Source organism: Primulina tabacum, chromosome 5 (genome assembly GCF_025594145.1).
Source record: "Primulina tabacum isolate GXHZ01 chromosome 5, ASM2559414v2, whole genome shotgun sequence".
NCBI classification, from domain to species: Eukaryota; Viridiplantae; Streptophyta; class Magnoliopsida; order Lamiales; family Gesneriaceae; genus Primulina; species Primulina tabacum.
In genome coordinates this window covers 13,454,232-13,468,627 of record NC_134554.1, presented here as the reverse complement: position 1 = coordinate 13,468,627, position 14,396 = coordinate 13,454,232, and the positions used below count along the sequence as shown (strand labels likewise).

At 33.4% G+C, this 14,396-nt stretch overlaps 2 protein-coding genes across 5 annotated transcripts; both read right to left on the bottom strand.

The window, feature by feature from the left end:
* Positions 1–317: 317 nt before the first annotated feature.
* Positions 318–2,810, bottom strand: LOC142544812 (LIM domain-containing protein PLIM2b-like). The gene is made up of 5 exons (XM_075651850.1): positions 2,295–2,810; positions 1,813–1,912; positions 1,639–1,664; positions 1,383–1,472; positions 318–749 (listed from the first exon to the last, which is right to left on the bottom strand). Exons 1-5 carry the CDS (start codon positions 2,433–2,435, stop codon positions 444–446), a joined length of 663 nt encoding a protein of 220 aa, XP_075507965.1. The 5' UTR covers positions 2,436–2,810; the 3' UTR covers positions 318–443.
* A 623-nt stretch (positions 2,811–3,433) lies between these two features.
* Positions 3,434–8,599, bottom strand: LOC142546800 (uncharacterized). 4 transcript variants are annotated; one of them, XM_075654711.1, is made up of 13 exons: positions 8,483–8,599; positions 8,146–8,347; positions 7,557–7,631; positions 7,299–7,400; positions 7,181–7,212; positions 6,926–7,039; positions 6,700–6,814; positions 6,395–6,585; positions 6,193–6,309; positions 5,792–5,872; positions 5,343–5,575; positions 4,909–4,948; positions 3,434–4,333 (listed from the first exon to the last, which is right to left on the bottom strand). In XM_075654711.1, exons 1-13 carry the CDS (start codon positions 8,534–8,536, stop codon positions 3,746–3,748), a joined length of 1,944 nt encoding a protein of 647 aa, XP_075510826.1. In that variant the 5' UTR covers positions 8,537–8,599; the 3' UTR covers positions 3,434–3,745. The 4 variants fall into 4 exon arrangements, with proteins under 4 accessions (XP_075510826.1, XP_075510829.1, XP_075510827.1 ...); XM_075654714.1 differs by lacking the exon at positions 8,483–8,599 and having other exon boundaries at positions 7,517–7,631; positions 8,146–8,206; XM_075654712.1 differs by lacking the exons at positions 8,146–8,347; positions 8,483–8,599 and adding an exon at positions 7,961–8,138.
* Between the last annotated feature and the right edge of the window lie 5,797 nt (positions 8,600–14,396).

The following is a 14,396-nucleotide window of genomic DNA, read 5'->3' as shown; positions in this document are numbered from 1 at the left end:
AAATGCTTAAATAGTAAGTTTACAAATGAAAATCATATATTTATAAAAGTAAAATAAAATAGATGTTAATATTAACAATTTTTTTAAATATGTAACATCCTCGTAAACATAATAAATTGTAAAATAAATGAAAGGGTAAAATAGTAAGCTCACAATTCAAGCTCATATATTTATAATAGTATTAGATTAGATATTAGATATATATAATTATAATATTTTTTTTTAGATTTATAAATATATATAATATTTATTAACATCTCTGAAGAGTGACATGCGTTTCTGAAATGAACCATAAGCTATGATAAATTAGTCAAATATAAGTAGATTTCACGAATTGCACAAAAAAGAAAATAACGTTTTACAATTAATTGAGAAATATAAACTAAATACTCAAAATTATAAATATATCTATAAAATTTGTTGACAAGTTCAATTAACAATTTTTAAAATTGTTCACGTGCCTTCTCGTGATCTGAATCGAGACCATTCTCGTCGTCTGCGTTCGATTGCTCGTGTTCATTGATTTCCACCTCGATCCCCGTGGGTTCGACCGACTCCACGACACTTTTCTTGTTACTGGCTGCATCGAGGACATGTTGGTAACTTCCTTTCTCCATGAAGAGTTGCTGAAAATGAACTTTGCAATATAGGATTCCATCCAAAGCAGCATATGATGAGTGCGTAAGATGACAGCCCCCATGAGCACATTTGAAACATGGCTTATGGAATGATTCTCCTTCCATGGTCACCTATTTTTTTTAGCAATCTTGTGTTATAAAGATCTAAAAATACGTTTTTGACGAATAGTTTAAACAGTAAAATTTTTCTTTTATTCATGTTATATAATCAAATTTTTTATTTTTATTTTCACGTAAGAAATATCATCACACACGTGTTGTTATGCAGAATTTACATGTAAATTCTTTTTTATAATGATATATAGATTTTTTTAAAGAGTTTTTTTTATAAGATTTCAAAGTTCGTCCTTGTAATTTTACCTAATTATATTAGGTACAGTTTGGTTCGCTATATTATTTATCCATATTTTTATCCAATCTAATATTATATTTGATGCGCCATATTATTTATCCATCTACCAATAATTTATCTTACATCAATCAAATCTTCAATCAAATCATTAAATTGAAATTACAATATTACCATTAATAAATAATATTATAAATATTTTCAAAAGGACGAAACGGTAATATCACATTATCTCAAATTTAATCAAATTAATCAATCAAATCAAACATTATATTAACTAGTATTTTTATATATTTTTATTATTAAAAAATATTACTTATCTTTATATTATCCTTATATTATTTGTCTTGTATCACCAATTGAATTGTACCTTAATAAATATTAAATTGTCAAACCTTTTCAAATGGGTACACAGTTTTGTGACAAGCGGGGCATTTGTCTTGGGTTCCACAGAACATGGCGGAGACCTTGGTTGGTGCCTTTGACTGCATGATTCAATACCATATAACAATTATTTCTCACCAATTCGCCAATATCGTCGCCGTAAACTAATATTTCTGTATTCGAAAGTCGAATATTTTTGTTTTTATTATCTACTTGTGATGATTTTATACATCAGACGACTAATCGAATGGAGTGTTGGGAACATACCGTGGAATTGTCCTTGTCCGATTTTGCTGCGTAAATGAAGACCCATCGATGGCCCAAGAAAAAAAAATGTAAGTGAAAACGCAGAGAAAAGTTTAAATCAAACGATAATATAAAAATCAAGAATCAGATGATATAAACTCCTCGATGCTTAGAAAGAGGATGCAATTCATTTACCATTTTGAAAGTTCTTGCTAAAATTTCCCGACTCCTTGAATAGTTGTTCAAAGTGAGCCTTGCAAAACAGGACTCCATCCATTGAGGAATAGTTGCTCATCTGCCGTCATGCATTGCCAGCATAAACATTACAATTTTTAATTTTCATGCCACAAATCCCAAAAAAATCATCTTTCAATGCACAAACATAATAAAATGAAAAAAACACATTTGATTTTTCACGTTGCTCAGTGCATCGCTCAACAAGAAAAATCATGTGTAACTCACTGTATATCGTTGGATCAATGTCCGAAGGGTAGAGTCGAACTAGCCAACATACAAAGACGAGCAAAGATATTTTGATGGGATAAAAATGACATTTTTATAAAAAAATAATTTTCTTGATTTGAAGAAGCAAATACTCTGCTCGCCCTTGTATAATACAAGACACAGTATATGATCGTGAGATAGATAGTCGGGTAATCGGGAATATATTATATTACCACAAGAGTGCCTTTACAATGACTGCATTTGAAGCAAGATTTATGAAAAGTTGCACCATCTGCTGACAACAGATCGACAAAGTAAACAGTCTTGTCACAGGCCTTGCACTTATCCAATGTTCCTGTAAATGCTGATGCCATCTCCTTTCCTCTTCTATCTCCTTTCCTCTTCTATTCTACAATACGTATATATTTTTCTCTCAGAAGAACAATTCTAAACAATATTCCCAACTCTTAGCCATTGGCACCCATATAAATTAAATAATCTGCTTCGGGAAGATGAAAACAGAAAAACTTGTTAACTTTTCTTTCTGATTCTTCAATTTGGAATGGATGGAAATTGAAGTTTGAAGGGTATTGATGACACGTGATTGGAGATCCCATTGTTGTGAAGGAATGTAAAGATTATTAAATGCTGTGAGAATCCACTTAAAGTGGAGAGAAAATAGCTAGGCTGATGATCCGACTCCGGGAAAAATACCCTTTGAAATTTACTCCATTAGCTATTTGGGGTTAAGTGCTGTAGTTTATGGTCGATTCGGATAGGCCAATTCACTTGAATCTCATTAATCTATTTTACACCAAGTATTATTAATTATTCACCCTTAAATGCATCATTGGCTTGATACCTGATTTGAAACTTCTCCGCTCTATGCTATGACATATTATGAATATTATGAATAATGCTAAAAGTACAACAAAAATATCGTACAATGATATTTATAACAATTAGATCGAGATATTTTGTTATTATATTGTGATATTTTGTATTGAATTTATCTTCAGATGTTGATAAATAAAATTTTTGATATTGAATTTTTGTGTTGTAAAAATTGTTGTACAAATTTGGTTGTACATCCAATATTACTCGACGTATTATACATCAGATCATGTGATTGCATGATATAAATATCTGATATGTGCCTCTTTATAATTGATATGCCTGAACGTCTTTTCACCCCTAGGCATTAAAGATAGAAAATTTGGTGCACGGGAGTATTTTCTCATCATTTATGTCGCATTTATTCACTTGTCAACGTAGATTACCATTTTCAAGTGAAAGTACATAAAACCTAAAGGGATTGAAATTCAAAGACAGTTGACCCAAAATATTTTGTATGGATTATTACGAGTAATCGGGTAAATAAGATCCTGAAGTAGGGGTAACGGAAATACCTCATTGAAGATAAAAAGGTCGTCATCCAAATTCATGTAATCCATGCTTTATCCCACATAAAAAATTTCGAAGTAGGTTGAACTCAGTCGGGCAACTGATCTATGTTTTATCTATTTCTAATAGTAAAATAAAATGAAAGATTCGTAACTCGCATGTAACATCAATATGAATCTTTTAATGATTCATGCTCGCCAGATAACTAATGTGAGTCTGAGACGCGAATTTGAAATGAAAGTGGCTAATGGCAAGCATAGAAAGGTACCCAAACGGTTTATCATGGCGGCAACACGACCTTCTGGCTTAGTATGACATCAGATGTGGTCTTTCCATGTCTATCAATTCTTCTGGAGCAATTTACGCCTCCATCCAGAATGTTACGTACCACAACGTTTAGCGAACAAACCCCTTTAACTTCGTAAATCTCCACCTTAACATTTTCATCGGCCCACTCGTCTCTTCTATCTATATCATCTTGTTCAAGAAAAGAAGATGGATTTAAAAGGGTCGAGACGACTTTTCTTACCCATGTTGGTGTCACGATAGCCTTCAGCCTCTCGACATCAGGTAGAAAATGCGGGATCATGGAGAAGTTGAGATCGTTTCCTTTGTCACCCGCCCTGCAATGAGCTACGGTGTATAGAGGAATCTTTATGCCAGATGGGGCAGCAGAGAGCTGAGGTTCTGTACATGACGATTCTTTGCTCAAATTGTCAGTGGTTCCTTTTTTGATACATTGCAAGTTTGGTTCATTGTAAGTATGCTTCTGCGTTGCACGTGATGAGATACTGGTTTTCTGATCGGTTGAGTTGAATGTGTTGTTCCTGGCCGCTCCTATTTGCCAATGGACGTGTTTACGATCTACCTGAATGACCAAAATGACGTATTTATCCAATTCTACGTTGATGATGCTGCCTAGTAAAAACATGCGAGTGATCATAAAAATGACAAGCTTATATCGCAAGTAAACGCGGATTTGATACATGAGGGTCCACAGTCTCCCCTAAAACACCATCCAGGTGGTTAGCAACAGGTACAATATCTAATCTTCTACATCTTCAACTATGTTCAAATCAGTTATCATCATTACACGTGGTTCTACGGCTATATTAGCCTGCCGAGGAGTGTCATGGCTAATGCTTTCTTCAATGGGTTTCGTAAACTATAAAATATGTTCATCACTTTTGTTTTTAATATTTCCAAAATCACAGGGGAAACTATGAAGATTGATAATTTATGATGCATGAATTATGCTGGAACAGGTAACACTCCATCAGGTGAGAAGTCCAAGGATGTAAAGGAGCAGATACTTCTGAAGCAGTAAAACTGAATTCAGTAGTTTCATAAAAGACAACAATAACACCACCTCTCAAAAACTAGTTAAATTAGGAACACATGCAAGCTACCAATGATGCTCACACATAGAGAAAAGGGAGGTACCAATCCTTTTTCGAGGAAAATTTCTTTTCTGCATCCAGTGCTGCATTAAGAAAGTGAACAGTACAGATATCAACAGAATAGTAAATTATAAAACATATGTTTAGAAATTAATATATCAAATTCAAAGTAAAAATCAGTTCGTGAGACAAGATGCAAAACGATGAAGAAACAATCAAGTAACAGCACGCCTGCAGCTTTGACTTTACAATAATCATTTCACAACAAACATTCTGCAAAAACAAACCTCCTACATCTTAGTTAATAATGACTTGATATATATGGTTTTTCAGGTTATTCATTTGATTATGAATCTGTATCACAATAAACAACCAAGCCAGCATTTTTATATTAGTAAACATCTCGTAATGACGAAAGATTCAGTTCAACCCGATTTTCTGATAAAATTTGAGATGATGCGGTATCTTGAAAATGACCTGATGCCACCACCACCCGCGGGGCCGTTGGTGTACAAAGCTGTAAACTCCTTTGCAAACTGCACCGCATGCTCCTCTTTCTCAAACACGCCATCCATCCGGAATCTAATATCTGTAATGTTCTTTGGGAATGTATCATCGATGCTCGACGCCTTCAGGCTATCCAGACCAATAATATATGAAAAAATGCAGCTGCTTATGCCAGGATATATTTCATCAATCCAAGCCCTAACCTGATGCAAAAGGTTAAATAATTATATAAGGTAGAGTTTGTATTAAATCATGTCTGACTGATTAAGAACCAAATTGGAAATTAAAAGTCAATATCTTTGCCTTTACAACGTACCATATGGTAAATCCATTCACGAAGTAGATTTGGCAGTAAAATATTAAATCATCCTTTTGCAATAGAAAAACATGGTTATGTTAATTTCTAGGAAACTATTTACCAGAAATTCAGCAGCTTTAGCACGTTGTATAGATTCATGACCTCCATAAGATATTTCTCCCCAACCTTTCCACCCAGAATCCTGAAAACAGGATAAAAATAGCATAAGAAAGAAAAAAACAATGTTTTAATCTGCTCAAGTAGGGGACATGACCACCAAGAAATACAATTGCACGGAGATTGATATCCAGATTGAACAAAAGATGTTCTTAAGAACTTTTGTGACTGAGAGAAACTGCTTAAGACCTCACCCACCAAAATTGGATAACTTAATAGAGTAAACATACCGTGCCGTAAATGCATATCTTTAATATCAAACAAACACTAAGGTACAGTACTATGTGTGTGCATGAGGAACTAGCTTGTTTATACACCTTTTATGGGAGATAGAGGGGAGATTACCTTTGATCCCAGGCACAACAACTTTTGAGGTACCGGTTCAACAGAAGGCTTTGCTCCTGAGCAGAGGACTTTGCTATTAGACAATGGTCGAAATGTAACATTTTGAATGTCTATAATCTGTTTACAGAACAAAGTGTCTATTATCATTTATTCCACCCATACGCTGGATTTTAGAAAAAATACAATAGGCAACTTAAATTACCACATCTGGAGTTATATAAGCACTGGGATCTCCAATTTCATATAGAAGCTGTTCAGCACAAGTACAAAAATTTATAACCCCACCGGTGCCTTCTGCCTTTGCTACAGATACAGTCCCATCAAAAGTAACTTCCGCAAATGGAAGAGATAAATCAAGCAAATTTTGGAAAGACATGTTTCGATATCTATCGCCTGAAACAGAATATTTACACCAATCTTATGTCAAACAATGTTTTCTATTATCAAAAAGCTTAATGGTGCACTTGAATATTTACATCACCACATGGTTCCATAGCAAAAGATCACCTGGATGCATATAATAACCCCCGGTGAGTTGACAACCACATTCCAGCAGGTGCCCTGCCAAAGAACCTTGTGCCAGGAGCTGCAGCTCATTCCAGTTCCATCCTAATTCAAATACCTGATCAAACCGAAAAAGCATTTATGAAGTCAAAGTTTGTGAAACAAATTACAAAAAACTCTTTTCCACTAAAGAACATTGAATATATCAAAGTATGATTTAAATCCATACCATCGGACCTAAGAATAAAGACGCATCCGCAACACGAGAAGTAATTATTACATCTGGTGTGTACCTCTCGAGGCATTCAACTAAAGGAGCTGCCCCAAGATAGACACTGACATCCTACATGGATCAGCATTCAGCAGCAGGAAAAAAGTGAAACAGATTTCACAGGCGCCACACAAATTGCAAGCTCACAACATCAGATATGAATGATACAACCATGCCCTTGAGAGACGCAATTAATGAGTTCCAAAATCTTACTCTATCAACATATTTCAGGCGATCATCCAGGCCTGGATGCATCCAAAAGAATATAATTAACTCTAATTTTGTTTCACAGGATATTGATTTATTATCTTCTCCAGACATCGAAGAATACCTATATTCGAAACAGATGATTGATATGCCAGGCCAACACTTATATTTATCCCCAGCTTGCTAGCAATGTTCAAAACCTCTTGCTGAGCACCATATGGATCCTCTTCTCATGGGTAAGAAAAAAAATGATAATGAATTTATACAAGCAAGATAAGTTCAAAGCATTGAATATTATTCACATAATAATGATGAGGAGAGCCCCAACAGTATGGATGCTACCCATTGATGGAAAATTATGGATAGCTCCTTCTGTACTCACTTGCACCCATATTGGTAATAATGCAGACTCCTCGTTCCACAGCCAGAGGTAGAAGCAACTGCATCCACTCGGAAACTGGAAAATGACAACTTTCAGCGAATATACAGTAAAAAACAGGGTTAAGCTTTTGCTACAATGCCTCATAACAAATAACACCAGGATACCTATAGCTCCATTTGAATGACACAAAGTTCAAGATCGGTATCATAGTGTCAGGACGATCCACAGCATTTTCCATTTCAAATTTGTACATTATGTTTCTGTTAACCGCCTTTATTTCCCATGAATTGTATCCCACATGCAAAATAGGTGCACAATAGCTGTATCTTGCAAATTCCAGTCTAATTTATCAGAAAATTCAAGCAAAGGCATTTTGCCATATTAGTGAGTTTTGAGTTACGCACTTCTTTTTAATATCTTTCGTCCGTTTATCTCCATTCTATTAATAGTTTCCTTCAACCGCAAATATGGTCGCTTCAACAATATCGATAAATGACAGAAAGTACAAAGCTAAAGGCAAAAAAAATCCTCAAACGTTGAATGTCACAAAAATATCAGTAACCATCACGAGGAACATAAAATTACGCACTTCGGGGATCGTAGCCCTCGCCACCAAGTTGCATCGTGCAGTAACGCTCGGCGAGCGTTCTCTCCGCTAAGCACTCAAGTACTAGATAGTCCAGCTCTTTCACTCTTTGGAGCAATCTCAATGCGGCAATTGGCCTATCGCCTCCAAAACCAGCTCCACATCCGATCGTAACCTTCTCTTTTCGCCTCCGCGGGGTCACTCTCTGCAAGCAAACACAATAATCAAATCCAAACACAAAACTGGCGAAACGAGCTAAAACAAACGCTGGATTGTCTCATTTAGTTGGTACTAAATTTTATCGAAACTTTTCAATTATTTGGCGATTGAACAAAACTACCAGCTTAATCACACAGTCGTGTGTTTCTGGGATTGCACCGCCTGATCCTTCCATTGATGAGATACCTCGAAGCTTTTTCGTGCAGGGAAAGAACTAAATTGCTAACGAACTTTGATATAAACGATAATTGCTAAGGTTGTAATTTATAATTTGTTTTTTTTAATTAAAAAATAATTCTATTGATATAAAATATATACAATCTATCAAATATTTTATTATAATTATATATATGAATTATATCGACCCAATCAAACATATGATTATTTTTACGGTAACTAGGAATCTCATAATATTCTCGTCAAAAAAAAAAAGGAATCTCATAATATCATATGTTTTTATATTACTTTTAATTTATCTTAAATAACTATATTCATATATTCAAAATATCAATAATAATTAAAAACAAAAACAATAATACTAAATAAATTTTAATATTATTAAAATAATATTTTTAACGAAATTTGAATTTGAAATAATATGTTTTATATATATAACGAAATATTAAATTTAAAATTTTAAAAAAAAAAATTTTTTTTTAAAAATTAAATGTTAACTTAACAGGTTTTTCGATTCATAACTTGTCCGACCGATTTTTTTGATCGGATTCTATCGTTAAAACGATTTTAGAGTGTTTCGGACCGAACCATACCCATGACGGATTTCTGGTCAAACTGTCCAGTCCGATTCAATTTTGAAAATAATGGTGTATATATTTCACATATGTTTCATAGCGAAAAATCAATCCGGTCAAAATTTCATATTAAGTGAATTTACACAAACAAACAAATGGATTGAAACCATAACTTCAAATTCATGATTCCAAATACAACCTAAATTATTTCCAAATAAAAATTCCGAAAACCTTATCTAAAAAATATCTTAATTTGATTAAATGACTTGTTATATTTATTTTAACAATAAAAGCCGTGTAAATTATTTTAAAATAAAAAGACAAGTGTGGAATATAGAAAAGCAAACGATGTCATACAATTGACTGAACCTTCCCAATGACCCAAAAATTAAGGATGTAAATGAATCAAATTGTTTGTAAGCTATTCGAATCTCGATTCGATAAAAGCTCTTTTGAGCTCGTTTAATGAGGCTCGTTAAGATAAACGAACCAAGTTCAAGCTCTACGATATTCGGCTCGTTAGCTCGTGAATATGTTCGTTAGTAAATTCATAAGTAATATCTTAGATGAAAATAATAATTATGATATTTAATTTATTGATTTAACATATTAATTATGAAATATATAAAAAAATCTATTTAATTTATTTATTATAATAAATTGACAAATTTTAATAAGAATATTATATTTTTTTTAAATGTATAATTTATTTTTTAATGAATTTAATGAATATTTAAATGCACAATTCATATTTATTGAGCTCGTTTAGGTTCGATAAAAGCTTGAATAAGCTCATGAGCCATGAACATATTCGTTAAATAAAGCTTGAGCTCGGCTCGATTATAAACAAGTCCAAGCTCAAACATTCAAGAGTTCGGCTCGGCTTGACTCGATTACATCCCTACCCAAAACCGATAGGTTAGAAAACGTGAATAGAATTCCTTAAAAATAGAATTATTAGACAATAAATATGCGTTGGATTTGCGAAACTTTTTTCATATAAATCTTTACTATTACATTATGACTTTCTAGTTGATAGAATTAAGTTTTCCTATTTTATTTTTTAAAACAAAAAATGAACAATAATAATAATCATTTGTATAAAATAAAATAATAAAACAATATTTATAAAATAAAAGTACTAAGAAATGAATTATTAACAATAGGAACTATAATACATTAATAATAATAATTGAGTAAGTCTCTTGCGAGACGGTTTCACGAATCTTTATCTGTGAGAAAAGGGTCAATCATACCGATATGCACAATAAAAAGTAATATTCTTAGCATAAAAAATAATATTTTTTCATGAATAACCCAAATAAAATATCTGTCTCACAAAATACGACTCGTGTGAGACGATTTCACGAATCTTTATCTGTGAGAAAGGTCAACCATCCCGATATGCACAATAAAAAGTAATATTATTAGCATAAAAAACAATATTTTTCATGAATAACCCAAATAAAAGATCTGTCTCACAAAATACGATTCGTTAGATCGTCTCACACAAATTTTGGTCATAATTAATAATAAACCTGCCAATAACTAAAACAACAACAATCAATAATAAACATGAACAGGACAAAATTTTCATAAAAACTAAATTAATCGAAATAAATTAAAATTGATTATTTTAATTAGTATCCAGAATAACTAAATTATCGTGAAAAGCTAAAATTTTGAAGTTTTATTTTAAAATTTAACACAAAATTTAATCTAATAAAATCAAATTGTACTGAAAAAATCGATATCTACGGAAATTACAAATATCAAATTAGATATAATATTCGTGTCCTTGTTTCTGTATCAAAACTAATAAAATCTGCATAAAAATGTGAAGTATGTTTAATGAATTACCGCTTGTTCCCAAGCATTTGCTAACCAAAAATCAGCCATGGGGTGTGCTTTCAAACTACAAAATTCAAAGAAAGAAATGATGGGAGAGAGTTTTGAATTCAACCGGGACAGGAAAATCAAGGGCTTCTGCCTTTATCGCAGTCCGTACCCTCCTCCATTAATACCCACATGCCCTTCCTCTCGATCTATACATACATATATCCGTGTACGTGTATGTTGATTGATCATGAGATAGATGACACTGTGTGTAATGAATGTAGGGCATGTCCTTTCACCATTGAAGGGAAGAGAGTTAGACGAGACGAGGCCAATTAAATGTTCTGCCTCGGATTCGCATTCAATGCGCTTCTTCTTGTTCTGTGGTCAGCATTTTTCTCACTTCTCTTTCTACGTGTTGTTACATGTCTCGTGCTGTTTCTGCTGCCAACATTTGTGAACTGTGTTCGAATTCAATATGTTCTCCAATCTAATATTTTAGTGCTTCGGTCGGCTCATCGTCTGGAGGGGGTTGGTTGTCGCACTGTATACGTGTTTTTTATGGACACGCTTGGTTCAAAGGAAGAGATTATCGAATGATTGACAGTTTTTGTCCAGGTGTTTGAGTTAGCGGGTAATCATATACAGGCATAAAATAAAACCTCCGAGTTCTTGAAATATTTACACGTTCAAGTTCTTCAAAATTTGATCTCTAGTCAAGTGCTTGTGCCCAGAGTCGGCTTGCACCCCTAACCAGATATCTGTAATGTTTCGTTTTGAGTGGACGAAAAAAGATTTTTTTTGAAAAATAGCACATCAAGTTAGAAATTTTTTCAGTATAGGTGTGCCCCTTCGTTAGATTGGTCCCCTACTTGCTTTCACTTATAGATAGAAACTAATGAAATCGTTCGCGGGCTATTCTTAGTTTGGTTTGATAAAAAACTCGATTGAGTTTATTTGTTAATCATATCAAGCTAAATTCGAGCTCGAAATTTTAATCAAATCAAGCTCAACTCTAAGGATATTCGACTCGTGAGTTCGCAAACATATTCATTAAAGGCTCGCGAGCTCTAGCTCGGCGTTAAGAGCTAAAATCATACTTGTTAAACATGATAAACGAGCTATTAATAAAACAAACTTGAGTCCGGCTTGATTAACTTTGTTGCATTGTTGGATCTGGTAGTGACTCCCAAAAGGTTAGTAGCCGTTGGAATACACCGAGGGAAAGCTAATGGAGGTTAGTGGCCATAACCGAAATCAGTTAGCAATAAGCTTGGGGAAGCTATTCAGTTGACGACTAACATGGACCTGGGAGGAATAAGTTGAGAGGCACCTCATGCAGTCACAAATATGAGGACATACATAAAGGGGTGAAAAAACTCAACAGACCACATGATGAGAAAAAGAACTCAGCAGCCGAGAGGGTGCATGGACAGCAAGAAGAAGATTGAGAACATTTGAGAGAAGAGAATTTTCATTTGTGATTCAATTACTTGGCTATTGTTTCTTGCAATTGTAACTTTCGATTGTTGAGTTAATTAATAAAGATGATTGGCGTGTTCTCTCGTGGACGTAGGCGTTTCAGCGTCGAACCACGTAATCCTCGTGTGTATTTTTTGTTTGCATGAAATAATTCTTGCTTGCATTTGATCGAGTTTAGTACGGTGTGAATCGTGAACGAAAAAAGTTAACAAACTTTATAAACCAGCTTTTAACTAGCCGAGTTTGAGCTTTTCGCGAGCTTAATAATTTCAAGATAAGTCGAGCTTTAACCTAGTGATAAAAGCTCAAGATTTTATCAATTTTAAATGAGTCAAACTCAAATATATGATAATGTTTGACAATTATTTTTACTATCCAACGCATGCATACTGACAAATAGTACCATTCTTTGGCTCAAAATCTTGAAACTCATTAGCCCATTAATGCTCTATTAGATTGGACTGCGTTTCTGTCAGCTCATTAATTGACCCCAAAAGCTTACCTTACAGCATTCCCCCAACCAAGTGTAATTTTGAATTAGCCCTTAGTTTTACTTGTAATAGCTGTTCATATTGATGCCGAAGGTTTATTAAAAACATGTCTTCAAAATTAATGGTGGTTTACTGTTAACCATTTTTGCAAAATTAGGAACCCAACGCTGTGATGGGAGATTTTGTGATGCATATAGGTCGTAGACTCCTCATGTCCTCTCTTTAATTTTAACGTTTGCTGTTGAATTTGAATTAGCACAGAAATCTAGATTGAAGTTGAAAGTGAAAATTGAAATATATAATCTCCACACTTCAACTCACCACACTTTAGTTAAAGTAACTAAAGTGTGGAGCAATGTGTTTGAATTTACGGTGTCGCGATCTTTATAATTTATTTTTTTTTTGCAATTTTCATTAAGTTATCTAATAAAGAGTAAACATGGAAAAAAAGTGCAGCTTTAAGAAAAATGAGACACTCAAATTTGGTAAATACTTAGTATATGTTTCAATTAAGGGCACGTTTGTCTTAATATTAACTCAGGAATAGTCTTTACACAAGGCCAATTAAACCAACCAGGAATGAATGACGTAAATGAATGACCACCTCAATAAATATATTGAGACCAAAAAAAAATAATGGGTTTGAAAATATGTGGGCCTATTTTGATCTTAATCCCATAATGACACCCACATTGATTGGTTAATGGGTGTTAATAACACCCATTAATTTTCGCCTACCGATATGGACGCAAGAATTAATAATCTTAGCTGACATGGCAGCCAAGAAATTCATCAGAATGAACGGCGTTATTTCGAAATTTGCGACGGTTTTTCGTAAACCATCGCAACTTTGCGACGGTTTTTTGTAAACCGTCGCAAAGTGAAAAACGTCTGTTTTTTTTAAAAAAAGGTCGCTATTTGCGACGATTTTTTAACACCCGTCGCTATGTGCGACGGTTTTTGAAAAACCGTCGCTAATTATCACCAACGGCTATTTTCAAACGGCAAAATTATGCACCAACGGCTATATTCGATTATCGTAATTCGTTTTCTTTGTATTTTGTGTTTTTTTTAAAGAGATTGTGTTGAATAATATTTTAAATAAAAGAGTCCAACTTTTTTTCATTTCTTAATAATATTTTAATGAATATTGGAATTAAGTTATTTTTAAAATAATAATACTATTTATTTTTAGTAATATTTGTTGTAAAATTTTAAAAATATTAGAAAGATATTGAAATATTAAAAATAAAAAAAAATGAGTAAGTGGACAGTGGAACCCATAAATAATGAAAGTTGAAATTAAATGAATGTGGGTGTGTGTTAATAATGGGGAAGTGTTAATGTAATGAATATGTGGCTCGTGGACCCCATCATTTTTGATGAGATGGAGAGTTATTAACATGGATTAATTTCGACGGATGCGGATGCCCTAAGTAATTGAAAAATAGAATCCAATTTTAATTACTTGACT

Excerpts from the sequence above, each read along its gene's own strand:
- LOC142544812 (XM_075651850.1), bottom strand. The coding sequence starts at position 2,435 with ATGGCATCAGCATTTACAGGAACATTGGATAAGTGCAAGGCCTGTGAC. Across the intron at positions 1,913-2,294 it reads ATTGTAAAGGCACTCTTGTG|ATGAGCAACTATTCCTCAAT; the intron begins GTAATATAATAT and ends GCATGACGGCAG. Across the intron at positions 1,665-1,812 it reads TAGCAAGAACTTTCAAAATG|CAAAATCGGACAAGGACAAT; the intron begins GTAAATGAATTG and ends TCATTTACGCAG.
- LOC142546800 (XM_075654711.1), bottom strand. The coding sequence starts at position 8,536 with ATGGAAGGATCAGGCGGTGCAATCCCAGAAACACACGACTGTGTGATT. Across the intron at positions 7,213-7,298 it reads ATCATCTGTTTCGAATATAG|GCCTGGATGATCGCCTGAAA; the intron begins GTATTCTTCGAT and ends GGATGCATCCAG. Across the intron at positions 6,310-6,394 it reads CTTATATAACTCCAGATGTG|ATTATAGACATTCAAAATGT; the intron begins GTAATTTAAGTT and ends TTCTGTAAACAG.